Here is a 20494-nt window from a genome sequence, read left to right as displayed (position 1 = left end):
GAGCATCAACTCAGGATTACTCCATCCCTGACTATTTTCTACAAGCAGCTTTTTTATGGTCCCGTCATTAGGTGCCAAACCCCACTTTAAAATAGCGTCAACTCTTACTGGCTCAGTGGCTATGTCTTCTGCTGCCTGTCAGCTCTGGCATCCAGACACCCATCTCCGAGATGAAGCATGCTCAGAACAAAGTCTTCACCATTATGGCCAGCACAGCAGCTAGGCTTGATATTTGCAGGCACTCTGGCTCCTGGGCAAGAGTGTGTCACTATAATAACCTGGCAATTCTGTCAGCTGAAATTATCGTAGAGCACTGCAGGTAGCTGATTATTTTCCAAACTGAGTATCAGAGGGTACAATTCAGAGCCAAGCTTCTCAGGCTGAAGGCAGGAAATAAGGCCAATTCAGTGATGACATCAATCACGTCAATAGTGATGAGTAAACAGTGTCATGGCTTCTTGGCAATGCTCCAGGAGCTAAGTAACACTAGTAGTTAAACTAACTTGAGTCTACTGGGGTTGTGAAATATCATCATGCTGATTTTGGAGAGGCAATAACATTAACTGAAGTCCAGGATGACTTGTTGAATTTGTCAGGGCAATTTGCCGATGTGATTATATTTGATTCATTATAGTTTTGGCTTGGAACATTTAATTTCATATATTTATTTAATTCTGTATTGCAATTGAATCTCTTATCTTGCATATATGTAGCCTATATTTGGAGGACTTTGGAAGAAAGAGGCTGTGATTTTTCACCTGACTTGGAAATTTAGGAATGATGGCTGCATTATCCAAAGTGTTTCCATAATGGAGGACAAAAAGCCCTGCTCACAGGATTTTTGATTGCACAGGTGATTGCTGAGAACTCCCAAGAAATCCTCTGTGCTTCTCTCAGTGACATCAATACCTGTCAAATGCCTGACCCTGTGGTCAGCTCCAGAAACACCACTCTTCGGTGTCCTGTGTGTGAGGGTATGCCCATGAGCGTATTGCTAGAAGTCAAATTATACTAACCTCAATCTCCTAAACCTATAGGTAAACGGCTGACATGACGCTGGTTCTCCAGGGCTGCTGAGCCTGGATCACCTGAGATTTGGATGGGGCATGTTGGCCATGTCTAGAGACTAGCTTCTGCCCCATTTCTCATTCTTACTTCAGGTGGCACCGTTTTTGGATTACTCTTCACAACCAGCAACTTTGGTGCCATTTGCATTCAAAGTACCTTATGAGGCACACAGAGATGGATATGCTTCAGTCCAAGGAAAGTGCCCTTATCTCAGACCAGCTCTAGTTGCCTTTTGGGAAACAGACACCTCTTGATTTCAGAGCTGCAGGCCATTGGGAGGGAGGGACAGCCCAGAGCCTTCACTTGTCCCCTCCTGGATGGCGAAGTCGTGGTTCCATGAAGATGACTGGGCACACAGTCAGCAGCAGGAGCCAGAGCTGGTCCCTTGCCATCAGAGAGGCTGTGTCAAGATAAAAACGCAATGCATAAAGGAGAGTGGATAATGTGAAATGCAAGGCTTAAAAGCTTTTTTTTTTTTTTACCCCAGCTCCTGGAACCTCCTGAAATAAAAGCTGATGCTCCTTGGCTTGAAAGGATGTGTGTCTGCAGAGCACTATAAAGCTAAAGCATTGTGTTCCCTTGAAATAAAATTTTGCACAAAGACAGCTTGCATTACATCCCTGCCTGGATATTTTTTAGAACTCTTCCAGTTCAGAAAACTCTTGTAATTGCTTTCAGTCTGCTTTTCTACCAGTCCAGGTCTAGTCTTTGTTTTCAATGTAGTGACAGCAGTTGCTCAAAGCTGAGTACAGTCTTCATCAAAAAACTCCGTTATTTTGGCACCTATTAGTCCCTAAAATCTGTGGGTTTGGCTCAGGGAACCCTCACTTCCATCTATGTGAGTAGAGTTTGTTGTCAATTCAGTCATGGAAAAGTTATCCATGTACCTGCTGCAGTCTTCGCATAACTAGAATTACAGCCCTAGATCTAGTCCTTTTGTCTGCAGAACAGAGTTTTTCTACCATTAACATAACTGAATATTCAGGCGTGTGAACCAAAGATTTACTTTTGCTCTGGAGTTTGCTTTGACTGAAGCTCCAGTTTCAGAGAACTGCTATTTGAGATCTTCTGACCATTCTTCGTAGAGATGGCATAAAAATAGCAATTTTATATTTAAAGAACTTTGATTTTTCAATCTTCATTTCAAAGCCTGCAAAGAAATCTATTTCCTAGAAATGACGTACTAAAACCTGTTTTTCAAAATAATTCAGTTACCTTTTAACGTATTTCAGACTTTTGTACCTGAAATCTGGAGACATGCAAAATCATTAATTACTTCTGGTATTCCGTTCCATGTTCCCTTTGCCTTTCTTTATAGGATAAGATATGTTGCACAGAACTCATTCAGGAAAAAAAAAAAGAAAAGACAAGAATTTTATAATGGACACTTAAAAACAGGGCTCATTTCAACCTGAAGTGAAAATTGCACTGAACGATTCAGATCTAAATCGATGCCTCTGGGTTGCAATTTCTCTCTGGAGTATCTTTACACTCATACAAAAAAAAAGTTTCAACTGGAAAGGAAGATCAAATAACCCTGATTTCTAGTTTCACAGTGTTTCAAGTCTATGTGTGATGTTTGCCAGATGTGCCTCTGCGTAGCATCTGCGATGATTTTGCTGCATAGCCTTGGCAGAGGAGAGCCTGGTGCCTGCACGTGTGTCCCTCCTGCCCCTGCTGCTTCTCTGGGAGGGTGCGTGTACTCCCCGCCTGGCCATGTCCCAGTGACAGGCGAATCTCTTGGTTAAAATGCCATCTCCTCTTGCGCTCCTGGATAGTTTGTTACAAGTTCAGTAAAACACTGATAATTTAAGCAGATGTTATTCTGCCTCCCCGAGAGCAGCTCTCGTCTGGAGCGCTGTGAGGCAGCGGTGATGGGAATCCAGCACGGCGGGTGGGTGGGCATGGGCGCCCGCTGCCAAATTACTGCGAACACCTGCCTAGGGTCGCAGCAGACAGCTTCAGCTCCTCCATCGATCTGGTGTCATCCCTCTCCCCTTCCTCAGGAATGGGAGAAGGACCTGGGTGTATGTGATTTGAGACCGTGCACTGCGCTCCTCTCCTCTGGTAGAGTTGTTGCCAGCAGTGCTTGCCCTTGACTTGCTGCAGCAACCGTGCTTCATGCAGCTGCACTCATGTGACTATGAGAGAAGTAAAACTGTTTTGAAGTGCGCCGTTCCCCAGCAGTTCCCCTCCTAGGGCTGTGCCCCTGGGCAACATCCCCCTGACCACACTCCTTTGGCAGGGATTGCTCGTGCAAGGAGACGCTTTCCTGGGTCTTCCCCAGGCTTTTCTGTCCTCTGAAAGGCGTATGGTGAGCTCTTCTCTGGTATGACGCTTTATTACTTTTTACCTCTTTTCAGAAGGAGTCAGTGAGAGTCAGCTGCTTATTCTCTTAAGACATTGGGTGTTTGCGTTGTGTGGCTTATAAAGTTGCTTACCAAGCAAGGAAGTGTTTCTGTCTCACCCTAATACATATGCAGACATATATTAACCATTAAGGAAACCTCTTGCCAGCTCAGTTGTGTTTAGTTGTAAAGTCTTATCGCCCTTGCTTTGCACCTCTTTCTTCTCGCAGATTGCTGACTTTTTCCTCGTAGGTTCCTGAAGATTTCTTCCATGTTTACAGATTTAATTTTGGTTTATTTGTTTCTCCTGATATCATGCCTTATGAGAGCATACAAGCGTTTTTGACATATCTCCAAGCTAGTCTTAGAGAGTCAGTCTTCATCTGCTTTGCAGTTTTTGATCAGGCTATTTGTCATGAACTTATTAGTTTCAAATTACCTTCCTCCCTGCTTTCCGGGTCCTCTTGCTTTTTAGTACAGAGTTCTCCACTTCTTGTTTTTGCCTGCAGACACAGTGTTTTATTGAATTTGTGAGCCCTGACATCTCAGTTTTTCTCCCACTTGTCAAATTTATGTTCTGAAATTTCAGCTACCGACACCGCTTTACTTGGCAGAATCTATCAGTGCTTCTTGAAGTCTTCTGTATCTGTGGATTTTGTTTAGCTACGTAACTGAGAAGTAGCTTAGAAAAAGTAGCTATCTTCTTAATGACAAAACTTCCTAGTTGATGACGCGTGAATTTTTGACATGACACTGAAGTCTTATGTATTCACTGGTCAAAAAGAATCTCTGCATATTAGGAATTAGCTGACACACTCCTCCAATAACTAAATGAATCATAAATAGACAACACAATTTAATTCAGTGTATGACGTATATTGTAAGGCAATTGAAGGATGTATGAACAGATCGTCTCCTCTGAGTTTAGCTACCTACAGTGTTGGTGTTCCTGTCTGAACTAGTCATTCACAGACTTTTTATATTTACAGACTTTTTTTCATTTACAGTCATTTATAGACTGGATCGTTGGGCTGAGGCCAATGGCATGAGCTTTAATAAGGCCAAGTGCAGAGTCCTTCACTTGGGGTGTAAAAACCCCAAGCATCACTATAGGCTCAGGAAAGAGTGGCTGGAGAGCTGCCTGGTGGAGAAGGACCTGGGGGTGTTTGTTGACTACCGGCTTGATATGAGCCAGCCGTGTGCCCAGGTGGCCAAGAAGGCCAGTGGGATACTGGCATGTATCAAGAATAGTGTGACCAGCAGGAATAGGGAAGTGATCCTGCCCCTGTACTCAGCACTGGTGAGGCCGCACCTGGAATATTGCGTCCAGTTTTGGGCCCCTCGCTTTAAGAGAGATATTGAGCTCCTGGAGCGAGTCCAAAGAAGGGCGACTAAACTGGTCAAGGGGCTGGAAAATAAAACTTATGGGGAGTGGCTGAGGGAACTGGGGCTGTTTAGCCTGGAGAAGAGGAGGCTGAGGGGAGACCTGATTATGGCCTACAAATACTTGAGAAGGGATGGTGGGGAGATGGGGGAAGGGCTCTTTACATTAGTGATGGGTGATAGGACAAGAGGAAATGGGTATAAGCTTAGTCAGGGGAGGTTCAGGTTGGATGTTAGAAAGAATTTCTTCTCTGAAAGGGTTGTCAGTCACTGGAATAGGCTGCCCAGGGAGGTGGTTGAGTCCCCATCCCTGGATGTGTTTAAGAAAAGGGTGGATGTACTGCTTAGGGACATGGTTTAAAGGGAGATCAGGGACGGTTGGACTGGATGATCTCTAAGGTCTTTTCCAACCTAGAAATTCTATGAAATCTATGATTTCTGGCTCAGTTTCTAGTCAGTGGAGAGCAGTGAGTACTGCAGAGGATTCAAGCTCTCCACCATGCAGATATCTCAGATATGCCATGGGTTGGAGCACTGAAGTCTCTTGCTTTCTCTGCTGACTGTGAAGTGCATCCTCACATGCTTGCTCAGATGTAGACATCTGTTGAATGAAAGTGTCAATAACTGAGACAGATCCTGCCCTGAATGCATCTTTAAACCGACATTGTAAATCTAAATCCTCATGAAACTCGTCCCAGAGAACATCGTGCTCTCTGCTGATGGGTAGGTGTGATAGTTTGATGTGTGGGGGGTGTTCTGGTGGCAGGGGAGGGGATTTGCTCCCTGTGCCACCAGATCTGAGTCCCATCCCCCCCGGGGGAGGTTGAGCCAAGGCGGCGCCTCTGCGAATTGCCCTATTTAAGTTGGGACAAAGGGGCGGGAAAAGGGCTTTTTTTCGCTCAGGAGCGAGGAGGGAGCAGGAGGGCGCTGCCCTCGCTCCCGGCTCCCGGCCGAGCGGCCGCTCGGGCCCGGGCCCGGGCCGGCGCCATGTGCTCAAGATGGCGCCGGGGAGCCGCATGGGGGACTCGGTAAGCGCCCCGCTCCCGGGGTGCCCGCCGGGCCGAGCTCCCCCAGAGAGGATTAATATCTAAGAGAAGACAACCACAACGACCGGGTCAGCAAAGATGGAGCAGGAGGAGGTGTGCTGGAGCTGAGGCTTCCCTTGCAAATCGGTGTGAGATGGCAGGCGGCCCCCCTGCAGCCAGGGTGTACTCGGCGGAGCAGCGGCCCACTCGTGGCCTGTGGAGAAACCCACGTCGGGAAGGAGATGCCTGAGCCCAGGAGAGGTCGTGGAGCAGGGGATGCGCGACCAGGTACTGTTGATAATGGGGCATGGAATGCACGACGAGGTCGTGGAGGCATCTGGAGACCGTGGGACGACCCACGCCGACGCGAGTGGCAGCAGCTCCCTAAGAGGCCGAGACTGGTAAAGCCCGAACTGGTGCGATCCATGGGGAGGATTGCAATCCTGCGGGCAGGACTTACTTTGGAAAAGTTTGGGGACTTTTTCTTTGTGAGTAGGGGATCCACCGAAGCAAGGGAAAAATGGTGTAAAGACTCCTCCTCCTTTAAGAAAGAGGCGGCAGTGAACAACATGGATGAACTGACCTGTACTCCCCCATTCCCTGTCTCCCTGCGCCGCTGGGGGGAAGACAGAGCCAGGAACGAAAGGAAAATAGGGGGTGGGGAGGTGTTGTTTTAAGATCGGGCCTTGTTTTCTCTTTCTCCTCTCAAGTAACCGGTTTCGTTCCCTTTTGTCTTTTGTTTAGTAACTGTTAATAAATTGTTTTTGTTTTATTAAGAAAGCCTGAGTCATGTTTTGCCCGAGACCATGGTTGGTGGGTGCTCCCTTTTCGGTTCTTGTCTCGACCCTCAGTCCAAAAAAAAAAACCACGACAATTGTGGCGCCCAACGTGGGGCTGAGGAATTCGAGATAGGAATAGTGATTGGGAGAGGTAACGGGCAAAACATGGACTCCAGAGTGGTGAAAACAGAAGGACCTTAGGAAACTTTGATTGTTGTGTTTGGTGAAGGGACTAGGGGTGGATTGTTTGTGAAATGTGTGTTCTTGTTCAATGTTTTAAGTGAAGTTGTGCCTAAATAGGGAATTCGCAGAGGCGAGGGGTGGAATGTGATAGTTTGATGTGTGGGGGGTGTTCTGGTGGCAGGGGAGGGGATTTGCTCCCTGTGCCACCAGATCTGAGTCCCATCCCCCCCGGGGGAGGTTGAGCCAAGGCGGCGCCTCTGCGAATTGCCCTATTTAAGTTGGGACAAAGGGGCGGGAAAAGGGCTTTTTTTCGCTCAGGAGCGAGGAGGGAGCAGGAGGGCGCTGCCCTCGCTCCCGGCTCCCGGCCGAGCGGCCGCTCGGGCCCGGGCCCGGGCCGGCGCCATGTGCTCAAGATGGCGCCGGGGAGCCGCATGGGGGACTCGGTAAGCGCCCCGCTCCCGGGGTGCCCGCCGGGCCGAGCTCCCCCAGAGAGGATTAATATCTAAGAGAAGACAACCACCACGACCGGGTCAGCAAAGATGGAGCAGGAGGAGGTGTGCTGGAGCTGAGGCTTCCCTTGCAAATCGGTGTGAGATGGCAGGCGGCCCCCCTGCAGCCAGGGTGTACTCGGCGGAGCAGCGGCCCACTCGTGGCCTGTGGAGAAACCCACGTCGGGAAGGAGATGCCTGAGCCCAGGAGAGGTCGTGGAGCAGGGGATGCGCGACCAGGTACTGTTGATAATGGGGCATGGAATGCACGACGAGGTCGTGGAGGCATCTGGAGACCGTGGGACGACCCACGCCGACGCGAGTGGCAGCAGCTCCCTAAGAGGCCGAGACTGGTAAAGCCCGAACTGGTGCGATCCATGGGGAGGATTGCAATCCTGCGGGCAGGACTTACTTTGGAAAAGTTTGGGGACTTTTTCTTTGTGAGTAGGGGATCCACCGAAGCAAGGGAAAAATGGTGTAAAGACTCCTCCTCCTTTAAGAAAGAGGCGGCAGTGAACAACATGGATGAACTGACCTGTACTCCCCCATTCCCTGTCTCCCTGCGCCGCTGGGGGGAAGACAGAGCCAGGAACGAAAGGAAAATAGGGGGTGGGGAGGTGTTGTTTTAAGATCGGGCCTTGTTTTCTCTTTCTCCTCTCAAGTAACCGGTTTCGTTCCCTTTTGTCTTTTGTTTAGTAACTGTTAATAAATTGTTTTTGTTTTATTAAGAAAGCCTGAGTCATGTTTTGCCCGAGACCATGGTTGGTGGGTGCTCCCTTTTCGGTTCTTGTCTCGACCCTCAGTCCAAAAAAAAAAACCACGACAGTAGGTTAATGCAGAGTTGTTCCTCACACCGTCTGCTGTTAGTGACGTGCAGATGGTTATTGACTTGGCTGAGAGGAAACTTGGTGGCATCTCTTCAGGCACAGGATGACTTCGGGTGCTTCTCACACACTTAGCTAATGTGTGATTATCTAAAAAGGTTAATTCAGCCTCTCTGGGCTTTGATAGTGTTAAGACAGTAAAAGCAGATTCTCCAGAGGGCAAGTCAGTGTATTAGAGACCAGCCTTTAGCCCTTTGACGCAGCTGTAGTTCAAATACAGTTACACTTTTGCAAGAGGAGCTTTTATCAGAGTCTTAATGATGGACTTACAGACCACATGGGCCTTACCTTGACGTTAATCAAACTAAGGTCATAGGAAAACATGGTAAGAACAACACAGAAGCAGCAGATTGAGCCAGAGTTTTCCTAGAAACGTGGACAGCTGAATGACACTAATTGTAAATAACCAAACAGGTATCTTTGTTTTATATGCAGTAGGATAGCTTTATTTTAGTAGCACAGCTAACAAAATAACAGCCCCACTCCTGGGTGAAACTTTCATATGTCTGCATTGGTGCATGCAGGGGTTCTTTTCTGTAGACAACCCCAGGTCTCCACAGAGAATTTAGTGGGACTTTTGAGTTCATTGAATTTAATTTGTCTTTCGGTATAGATGTAACTTGTGTCCACTCATTGTGCATTACATATATTGCATTCATTGTTTATCGACACATTATGAACAATAGTCAAGATTTTGAATCAAGTGTACTAGTTGTTTGCCTCTTTTCTTTTTAAGGTTGTGAAAAGGTGTTTTTCTGCTGCTGGGAGGGATGTTCCTTGAAAATGTCTTGAAATTGTGCAGACAGGTCAGCAGAAGGAACGGATCTCATTTTGACATGACACGGTCCAGAAAGCTCCTCTTCCTTCACTGACTGTGGCAGGGAGGGAACCCGGGGTTATTATTAGCCTTGCTAATCTTTGTGAACATCTGAATATCCCAAGGCAGATGGAATAACTCTAAATTTGTTTACTTACGGTTTAGCAGAGACAAGCGTAGCTAGGCAGCAGGTTGTCTGCTGGTTGTGTGTGCCAGGCATGGGAGCCTGGGTGAGGGGGGACGGTCCTGAGGGAGATACTGCTTCTTCCCGGCAGCAGGGATGCTTCCCCATCACTTCCCTGCTTCCTGGCAGGTGGCCTCTACGGTGAGATGTTGGCAGGAGTCAGCTGTAGTACAGAAGAGCTGATACTTGTACCTGCTGGTACCTGTTATTGAACCAGGATGCCAGCTGGACTCTGCTAGTTCTCTGTGGTGTGGGGTGGTAGCTCTTCTATGGCTGGGGCTCTGCAGGTGTTCTCATCCACATGGTGGGACATCTCACCTCTACCACTCACAGTCCTCACACGTCTGTCAGTATATGTCTCAAGCCAGGGTGCAGCTCAAAGGAGAGATTTTCAAATTTTATTTTATTCTTTAAATATCACACTAAGTTATATACTATCTCAACCTTGTCAGTATTAATGACTAGACTATATTAATGATTTCGTAACACATGGCAAGAAAACATGCTTCAGCAGAATATTTTCTTTTACATGTGACAGAATAACAAGTCCCTTCAGGAGCATATCAATTGCTTTATCTTGGTTAATCAGTGTAAGTCTTCTGTGTGTCCTGTTAGCGCTGCGTAAAGGAAGCAAGCAAATGAAACTGGTTTATATATACTGATTTTTCTTGCATGCCTCAGACCTGAAAAGGCTACATCTTGCTTCACTAAGACCAAATTTTTTGGCGATATCCAGAGTTGAAATAGCTGATTTCATTGCACATTTCAAAGTGCATCCACCAGCTCCATGTTCTTCACTGCTTAGCTCCATAGATGTGACACATATGCTTCAAACCTTCAGTAACAATCATGTTTACTGCAAACAAGTCAAGCATTCACCAGCAATATATAAATAAGAGCAGTAGCAGCAGATGTCCAAACAAAACCAGTACTGTGCTATCCAAGTTTCAACTTGGCGCCCATGTTAGACAAGCTATTTACAGGAAAAGGTTATTGCATCTACAAAAGTTGTGTTAAAACAGTGAAATAAATCTGTCCAGCTCAGATTTTGCCACCTTGGATGCTACTGCTTTAACTTTGTATTAATTTTTCTGAAGTTCATCATTCTTAAAAGCAGCTTTCCAGTACATTAGCTCAACTTGCATAATTTTTTAACACAACCTTTCTCATCTTCTAATTAATTTTGTTGCTCAGCTCTTTCCCCATGACTGTATCAGTTAGAGTCCTCCAGTATGTCTTACTGAAACTGACTTCTGCTGGAGGCTTCCCTTCTAGGTTTCCAAAGTACAGTGAACTAGGAGAATTTTGAAAAAGCTTCAAGATAAGAGGCATAGTGAAGAAAATGCAACCTAGTCCAAGAAAACGTTTGACATGAGTAAAATATACGTCTAGACTGTCTTTTTGGAATCTGATTTGGGCATCTGTCTTTGCACTGGATTTCAGTGACAACACAGGGCAAATAGTCATGCAGCTTTTCTGATCTTCAAATTTGCATGTGATGTGGTCATAGCATATGATTTATGATCATCTCTTATAGGCAGGTGGGGTGACCCAAGCCACTTTTCACTAAACCTGGTTACAAGCAAGGAGGCAGGGAGGGCTGCCAAGAGAAAGTACAGAACTTAGGAAAGAGAAAATCCTAACGGCAAATGTTTGAGAGTCAAGTTTAGTGAAATTTCAGTTGAAGCTTCTCTCATGTTGTAGACTGAATTACTAAGAAAATCAAGGTTGACACTCAGCTGTTCTTAAACTAGCACAAATAGGCTTGGCTGCGGGGTCTTCAGTATTGTCACACTCATTTATATGAAGAATAAGACTTTGTTTCAAGGTCTCTCTGCCGTCTTCAAGGCTGTATATTAACTCCATTTATTTACAGTGCATTACTTGGTGTAGTACATACAAAGGGAAGTTGTTTTGGCTTTTAATTCAGGCTGACTGTTTCTGTTTACCAGCTATTTCACCAAATCTGCTCTTAAAGACATGAGCTGATCTCGATATCCCTTCTGCTAGTATTACCCCCATGATATTCCTCTGAAGATCTTGGCAAAGCTTTCAGTTCACAGAAGGATTTTTTTTTTTTTAAAGAGGAGTACCAAATGTGTGAGACATTAAGACACTGAGCTTGATTCCGGCTGTGCTTTTTTAATGTGTATTTAACTCTCCTGACGGTAGCTATACTATTCTTGATTTTGACAGGTGTCATTGGAATAAGGTATAAAGATGATATAAGCTTAAAATCAAGTATGGACTCTTAGTTCTTCTGTTGCGTATCCTTACAGACTTTTTCACCGTCATGTTCTTACACACACTCTAAAAGATTTATCATCTACTTGGTTTATTTTTATTCAGCTTCAAAATTTTCCTTAGAAAAGTACTTTGAAATATAATTTTACCTTTTCAAATGCAACTAAATTTCTAGTCCAAGCTATAACTGTTTGACTGGAGACACTCTGTATGAGGGCTGGTGAAAATAATCAAACTATTGCTTTAGCTTACTAGCAGAGAAGCTGTCTAGAAAAAGATGTAGAAAAGGAACATAGTCTGCCTGTGACTTTACTGCGACCGTAATTCACGCGTGTTCAATGTATTACTCTTGATTCCAGAAACATTAGTGCGCCTCAATGTGGGGTTGCTGGCAAAGGCATGCCTTGTGGAAAATGCAGACCTTTGATTCAGCAGGAAATAAACCCCAGCTCCAACTTGGACCCTTTTGTAGCCCATAGAGAAAAGTGTTGTCTTCCTCACTGCATTTAACCTTATCGTCTCTCCAGTATCAGAAAAAGGTCTTGCTGTGAAGAAATTAGCATTGATGTTTAAGCGCAGAGCTCTATTTCCTCCTTTCCCCTGCTGGTTTGCGCCTAAAACATAAGAAAAAATATGATGGATACGTGCTGTGCAGAATACAGAACATAGCAATAAGCTCTCGCTTGCAGAGTACCTTGAGAAAGTTTCCCCTGCAATCATTTTCTGTGCATGTACTGTGTGTGTTCTTTCCTCTGTCTCTGTTTCTTTTTCAAAATGATTGCAGCTGCTGGTTCCGTTGTCTCCAATTTTATTGTTTAAAGCCAGAACAGATGGTGATACTTCTATTAAATACTAAACTGTGCCATGCAGGAATCGTATTGCAGCTCAATTGGCTCCTTGTAAGAGTGTCTTTTATCCTTTGAAATAGATTAAACGATCGGAAGAAATTCATCGCCCTGTTGGATGCCTGTGATGGGCTGAATGGATGACACTCCACTCTTGGCCAAAAATACAGTGTGGAGGGACAAGTAGCATGTTTTCCTGCAGGAGCAAATTTAGCCCAGGTTTCTGCGCTGTCTGAGGCAATGCAGAGTTGCAGCACAGAGTGGGGAGCTGAGCGGTACCCGTGATGGGGAACGGCCCCTAGGGCACGGGGTAAAAGCCCTGCCAGCCATCAAGCTGCCTCCTTGCTGGTTTTGCATGGACCGATTGATTGGAGTTGCATGAGGATACTACTGCAGGAATCATGTTTTGTCCCATTTGACACAATTTTCCAGGAGTCTCTCTGCGTATGTTTGAAGAGCTGGAGGTCTTTGGGGCAGGAATTATTTTGTCTGTTAAATTTAGAATATACAGTGGGTGGGTCAGTGTGCCCCAGTTTATTCTCTTGGTCTTTCATCACTGCAATGCAATTAATAAGAGGACTGGTTGTAAAAAGCCACAGGAACTGCAGCCTTCTGAGTGATCTATTAAAAAACAGGATTAAATGGGCCTGGGTTTGACTCCCTGAAGTGTAATAGTCTCGCCATCCACCATCTCCCATGCAATGGATCGAAATGTTCTTTAAAGCAAAATGAAGACATATCCAAAGTACGGGACTGTATTTTAATCTAATAAATGTTGCCAGAAGGGATCTCACTTAAACAGCAAGGTTCCAAATCCTCTATTCCTTTTCTTTCCTTAGTAAAATTCAGTTTGCTCTTGAGATATTTAAAATGTCCTTTCTGTGCTTATCAAGTGACACCATACAGTGCAATGAAAACAGCTGGAGAGCTTCATGTTGATGATACACCGTGTGGAAACATGTTTTTCTAGAGTTTCACTCTCTAATAGAGATGAGATGTCAGACAAGGGCTCTTCTTGTATTGCAATCCAGCACTTCCCAATTCAAATAGCTCCAAAATACTTCTTCAAATGCAGACTTCACGGAGGGTTCATTTCCATTTTCTTATTCTTGTGATCATCTGTGCTGAAGTTTCAGCCAAGCTGTGCTATGTACCCCACGTAAACTTGGAAACGTTTCTATCTGACCTGGAGTATTTTGCTGCATGGCTGTTCAGGAGCTCACCAGCAGAACGGAGGCTGTGGCGCCTTCCCTCTTTCCTCCTTCCACTGCTGACCACTTTTCAGCAACTGTATTTTGAAAGCTTTGTTGAATTTTTATAAGTGAGTTTGAAAATCTTTATGCATATTTCGTAGCCACAACAAATGAAATTTCGTTTTCTTGGGTCGCTGACTCTGCTGTGTCCCAGAGCAATCCATCAAACACTTCTGTTAGCTATAAATACTGTACTTTTGATCTTGAGAAAGTGGCATGCTCTTGTATTACAATGGAACGGGATTGAAAAAGATCTTAAGGCCCAGCCTTTCAAATCAAGCGTGTGTGTGTTTTATAGAAATTTATAATTCATAGAAAGGAAAGCGACACTAGTTAGATTACACAGGTATCATAATAACATGCACTTTTCCACTACTCATTATTTTAATTGCCCTTGTAATTCATATATCAAAGAGACCAGATCAACTTCCAGCTGCGGAGTTGGGTAGCAGAGTAGACCTTGGTGTGGCATGCCAGATCCAAATATATTCAAGGGGATATAACATTGACAAGCACTTTGGGATTTTTACCTCTCAACCTAGTGAGTGGCCTGCCCAGCTCTGCATTCCTATCCTAATTTCTGTCTGGGTCAAACAAATAAAGGCTGTGCTTAGTTTAAAAATCTGTGATTTGCAGTACTTTGGACTGACTCTTAGTAAAATTCAGTTTTGCTGTTTAGATCTTAGATTTTGAAGCTGAGATGTAAACGTGAATTGATTGGTTGACAGCTCGACTTTCTTGTGGATTTGATGAAATTTGGCAAGCAATACCAAACCCTTCTTTTTCTCGCTCCTTTATTGCACAGTAAATTATATTTCTTTCCAAAATGAGAGCTCTCGTTTATTTTTTTCCTTTATATTTCTCTTTACCATCCCTCTCACAGACAAGAGGTCAGGCTGGCTCCCACATTATTGCTTTTGTTGGTTGCTTTAAAGAGGGCACATGCACAGGCAAAGAGCCAGAGGAAGCCAGAGTCTTCACTCTCAACAAGTTGTTAGCTCTGTCCCCTCATACTCTATATGCATGTTAGTAAACTATGTTTTCTGTTGTTAAAAGATGTAAGCTCATCATCAACAGAGTATATATGGTGTTAAGAAATTTTTTTTTCAGGGTGCATACAGAAGATAAAATCCTTATAGAAATTTATTGATATAACTCTTTGAGAGGAGAAAAATGAAAGAAATGAGAAGCAAATTCTGGTTTTGACCATTGCACCCTTCTAGATCCAGCATCACCATTTTCACTATTTTATTGGTAATGTTTAACAATGGTTTTTCAGATCAGAAACATTAGCCAGACTCTTCTTACTTTAAACACTTCTTACTAAGCAGGCAAACTTTAAACAAAATTAGAGCCTGGCAGTACAGATTTTGTAATCAAAGCTCTTGAGAGTCACTGGCAAATGTCAGAGGAATAAATTGCATTATCTTTTGATGAATGACATCTCCACACATAGTTCAAGATAAACAGACTATTTAATTCATTTTCTTTGCAACTAGAAGTCCTTCTCTTTGGTTAAATGAACTTTTTCCTCCCTCTAAGCTTTTCTTATTAGATTTTTGTTCAGTGTTGGGGGCTAAAAACTCAGTGACTCATTTGCTCAGCACAGAAATTCCTGAGATAATCACCATTCTTTGAGGTATATTTGTGTTCCTGGCTTTGCCAAAGAAATGACATCTTAGTGAAGGCCTCCCAAAGCCAGAAAAATAAATAGGTTGCAGTTGCAGCAGGAACGGTGGCTGTGTCCAAGCAGCTCCAAGATCCTCATGGAGGACCCACGTAGACCTGTCCTCCCTTCTGCATGGGCCATCTTTAGCGCCCAGTAGATGGTACCAGCATATAAATAATAAATCTAAGAATAAATGTGTCATGGTGCATCAAAGTCCCCTTCACTATACACATTGTGTGTCGCAGTGTGTTTAAGTTCTGCATTCGTGGCAGAAAGTCAGCCTGGAGGGGGGTTTCTTAGATGCCGTTATGGCAAGGAGGCCAAGGTCAACATGGGCCTAGGGCACGCTGAGGTCAGGCAGCACTCGCCACAGAGGAGAAGACAGCCCTTTCCCCAGCAAGTCTGCAGCCTGAGTGGACAAGGGTGTAAGGGGAAACACTGCCTTCCTGCAGAGCACTGAGTGGGTTAGTAACAGTGCTGGGGTTAACATCGGGGCTTCAGGAATCTCTCAAAGAGTAGATGACACCATCTTTGTCATTGTGCTGAAAGTCGCTCTGCCTCTGTGATGTACACGAAGGGAAACCCAACCTTTACTGCTCGTGCAAGCGAGAGTCTGGAGTGTGGAGCTCTTACCAGGGTACCTAGAGGCTGCCTGCCTGAGTTTGGGAGCCTACACTTTTTCTTTATCCCTTCTGTTTTCTCTAGTCATGGGCAGGCTGCCTAGAGCCATGCTCAAATACAAGTCTTTAAATCGACTGTGCCTTGGTCATGCTTAAAATCTGTCTGTAAGGGACAAGGGGTTTGGCCCTGCCATTACATCTAATCGCATCACTCTTTTCGTGTTTTGACAGTAACTCATCACTGTGCCTGTCTCCTCTATTTTGCTGGTTTAAATGGAGGAATAATCAGCCCAAGGCACCACTTCACAAAGTCATGCTCATGTTTAAAATATCTCATTGGCATAATATGCCATAAAACATATCCAGAGTATAAAAATGACAGAATCCTGAAGCATCAGAAAGAGGCAGAGCACAGCAAAAGCCTGCGTTGGATGGGATGTAGATCAGATTGAGTCCTATATGACTATTTTTCCTCCAAAATGGTCTGTAGCTTCTAAAGATGCCTTTGTTTTTTCATGTTTAAGGAATTTTAATATAGCATTAACCTTAAGGCTTTCCTTTGGCCTATATTAAGCATCTTTTTCTCAAACCTCTTGGTCCAGAGAAGCAATTCACTTTCTCATGTTTGAACAGGGCAGAGGCTACAAGACTGAAGGAATATGGTTTGGTTTGGTCTTTTTCTTACAGAAGGCAGCATGTAGCAGATCAGGGAAACCTAGATTTTTCTGAAATTCAGGAGAGAGTCCAGCTATTTGTGCTCCTAAATGACTTTGTCACCAGGAGCTCTGTGTCATTGTTAACAGAGAGCACATACCTTTGTTAAAAACTGCCGTTTCTGAAGAGCTGGCTCAGATGAGAGTAGTTGATTCTATACTTGGCGATTAAGCAAGTACCACTTAGTGACTTCCCTCAATATTTGGAAGTTGAATATTTTAATAGAAAATCAGGGGATTTTTTAAAGTCTAAACAGATCAACAAACTTGTGTATGGCACCCAGGAAACATTAATTAAAAATACACTGGTTCCTACATCCTTACCTGCTCTCTGACAAGTAAAGAGAGGAAATGCCTCAAGCAATGACACTCTAGATAATTTAGTCACTTGCAAAGTTTTTTTTGTTTGTTTTGATACAACAAAGTGCATTTTAAAACAAATCTGCTTCCTGAGGAATATTTTGCAAGAGAAGTTTGTAAACTGGCAGCTGATATTTTTGAGCAAGTAATTGAAAGAGCACTTAAGTGTCTGTGTTTCTGAGTTAAAGTAAGCAAGTTCACAAACATGTTGATGTGGCCCATGCTAGTATAAATGTTTACATTGACCATGAATGAAAACTTTCTTCTACCATTATCCATGAGAACTCGGCCAAAAACTTTGTAGGGCCATGCGGTGGGTTGACCCTGGCTGGATGCCAGGTACCCACCAAAGCTGCTCTATCGCTCCCCTCCTCAGCTGGACAGGGGAGAGAAAATATAACAAAAGCCTCGTGGGTTGAGATAAGGACAGGGAGATGACTCATCAGTTACCATCACAGGCCAAACAGACTCGACTTGGGGAAATTAGTTTAATTTATTACCAATCAAAATCAGAGTGGAATAACGAGAAATAAAACCTAAATCTCAAAACACATTCTCCCTATTCTTCCCTTCTTCCTGGTCTTAACTTTGGTCCCAATTTCTCTACCCTTTCCAAGCAGTGCAGGGGGACAAGGAATGGGGTTTGGGGTCAGTTCGTCACACGCTATTTCTCCCACTTCTCCCTCCTCATGGGGAGGACTCCTCACACTCTTCCCCTGTTCCAGCATGGGGTTCCCTCCATGAACTTCTCTAACATGGGACCTTTCCGCGGGGTGCAACCCCTCAAGGACAGACTGCTCCAGTGTGGGTCCCCCACAGGGTCACAGCTCCTCCCAGCAAATCTGCTCCAGCATGGGCTCCTCTCTGCACATGGCCTCAGGTCCTGACAGGAACCTGCTCCAGTGTGAGCTTCCTGTAGAGTCACAGCCTCATTTGGGCATCTACCTGCTCCAGCATGGGGCCCTCCTCGGGCCTGGGTGGGTATCTTCTCCACCACGGACCTCCATGGGCTGCAAGAGGACAGCCTGCCTCACCATGGTCTTCACCATGGGCTGCAGGGGAATCTACTCTGGAGCCTGGTGCACCTCCTCCCCGCCCTTCTTCACTGACTTTGGTGGCTGCAGAGTTGTTTCTCTCACATACTCTCAATCCTCTCTCTAGTTGCAATTGCTGTTGTGCAGTTTTTGTTCCCCCTTCTTAAATATGTTACCATAAAGGCACTACCACCATCACCAATTGGCTTGACTTTGGCCAGTGGTGGGTCCATCTTGGAGTCGGCTGGTGTTATCGGACATGGGGGAGCCTTCTAGCAGCTTCTCACAGAAGCCACCCTTGTAGCCCCCTTGCTCCCAAAACCTGACCACACAAACCCAATGCAGGCCAGGATTTAAGCCTGGGGGTTATGGGTTTTACACCTTAAGAGTCTTGGATTTGTAAATCTTTTTTATTGCATGCAGCTGGTGAAGAGGTTTGTGAAACTCTTAAACTGGTAAGAAAGTTTCCGTAGAGGTGGAAGGGTGTGAATAAAGGGGTTGATAACATGAGGCTGTTACCTATTGTACAGGCTGGTTAACAAGAGGTAGGACTTAAAATCCAGCATGACAGTGCTTGTTCTCAGAGTCTGAGTTCAACCATTGAAGTCTGTGTCAATATTGTCATTAAGCCATGGAAAGATACAGTGACATATGAGAGATTTTGGATTACCTTTTTAATGAATACTGTTATGCCTAGGAGTGGCTGAGAAAACTTTGGGAGCAAAGATGCACCCTTGTTGCCAGACTTGCTGTCCAGCTGACAGCGAGCAACCTCTGTTCAGTTGCTCACCAACAGCTCCTCTGTGAAGAAGACAGCTTCCTCAGGAGAAGCTCCTTAAGATGCCTAAAAATGTTTGTGCTTTTACTTTATCTCCTTGAAATAAGGAGAAAAGTCTCTTCTGCTGTAGTTACACAAAGTCCAGCCTCTTGCTTTAAAAAAAGTCCTTTATGCCAGCAGCACTATTGATTCTTTTGGGAATGGCATTGAAGCCTCCACAGGGAAGGAAGACTGCTGACTTTCAAAAAAAAAAAAGTGTTGAAGTTAAATAGACACTAATAAAAATAAACTCTCCTCCCCTAAATGCAAAAGTAAAATATCTCACGTTCTCAGACCAGCATAAGGCACAAACACAGATTTTTCCCTTTTCAATGACCTTTAATCTGTTTGTTTGAGTTGTGGGAAGCAATCCGTAAAAATCTGGCAAGAATGTCAGATTTGTCACAATATTTGTTGGATGCCAGATGACTTGCTCTCTTGGCCTGTTACATGATATTTTAATGTGCAAGTTTACACGTTGTCTTCATGCACAGAAAAGAGCTGGTTATTTAACAGTTAAAATCACAGATGAGGTCTTTAACTTTGAACACATTTTGCATTGCAGTGCCAGTATTTATAATGTTTGAAGGGAGGAAGAGAGGCGTCTCCTAGACAGCTGAACATTTCTCTTATTTCTTATCTGAAGATGGCAAACCCTAGGCAGGTCAAACATAATTTGAATTGGTCTTTTAAACGAAAAATTTTTGCACACACGGTCAGGATCCCGATCCCAGTTATGTGAGGGAAATGGGAAAGATTCACGATCTTCTGGCTGCATCAAAGTGGAGAATGGGAACAGTGGTTAGAGCAGCCACAGGATTTGACTGTAAAATAGCCAATGCAATTCAGATTCAGAGAGGTTTTGCTTTTAATCTGTGGTTTTTTACTTGAAAAAATTAGTTTTATAAAGCTGATCAAAAGTTTGTTGATATCAGCAGAAGCCTGCAAAATACTGATAGTTGTCCAGCGTACGTGCGGTTGTGACACCAATTTCTCTGCGTTAGCATGCTCAACCCCATTTCTCTGATCTCTGGGAACAGAGTTTTCCTGCCCCTAATCCTCCACAGCCCCGTTTGGCTTGGCAGGGCATGCCCTGCGGCACGGTGCCGTCTCCCACGGGGACACTGCTGAGACACGCAGGGCATGGGATTATTTTCCTAGCTCTGCCTCTGAAAAATGCCACACAAGCATGAAATATTGCTGATGTGGGTTCACGAAAGTGCAAGCAGCCCAGCAAGGAGAGCAGGGAAATGGCTTGACTGAAGAGGAATGCAGAGGTGGCAGAAACTCGGCGAGCCTGATGTCGTGCATCAGGCTGAATGTAATGCCATGGCTGCGTGCAGAGAGTTGTCCCCACCACACTCAGCTGTCTGGGTCCCTCTCCATCCCTGTGTCCCTCTCCACCCCTGTCTCCCTCTCCAGTGGGGAAGATGCTGAGCTTCCCATAGGAGCATCTCTGAACATCTGGCTGTGGTGCAATTAGATGTCCTATGCAATTAGATGCCATTTCTCTCAAATGGCATTTGTGAGAAACCAGTCTGCATTTTCCAAGGTCTGGATTAGGGATCTTTCTTCTCCTTCACCTTATGCTCCTTTTCTTCAGATTGTCCCCTTTCTCAGGCACTGTGAATGCCTCCATTTGCTGTAGCTGTTTTCGCCGTTTGTCTTTTCCGATTTCCTTCAAGGTGCTGTCAGATGAAAAATAATTCTGGGCAAGAAGTACACCTGTCTGATGTGTTGAAGGAGCAGCTCTAATTGCATGTGGCACTGCAACACAGTG

At 44.7% G+C, this 20494-nt stretch overlaps 1 protein-coding gene across 1 annotated transcript in view; it reads right to left on the bottom strand.

The window, feature by feature from the left end:
- The window catches only part of LOC104384645 (transmembrane channel-like protein 2), a 93539-nt gene extending 75409 nt beyond the window's left edge, over positions 1-18130 (bottom strand). Inside the window, 1 exon segment of the mRNA XM_086615171.1 lies at positions 18074-18130. Coding sequence (XP_086471297.1) covers positions 18074-18130 — 57 coding nt within the window.
- Positions 18131-20494: the final 2364 nt, after the last annotated feature.

This window comes from Tauraco erythrolophus, chromosome 7 (assembly GCF_009769465.1).
Source record: "Tauraco erythrolophus isolate bTauEry1 chromosome 7, bTauEry1.pri, whole genome shotgun sequence".
NCBI classification, from domain to species: Eukaryota; Metazoa; Chordata; class Aves; order Musophagiformes; family Musophagidae; genus Tauraco; species Tauraco erythrolophus.
This window is presented reverse-complemented; position numbering and strand designations above follow the sequence as displayed.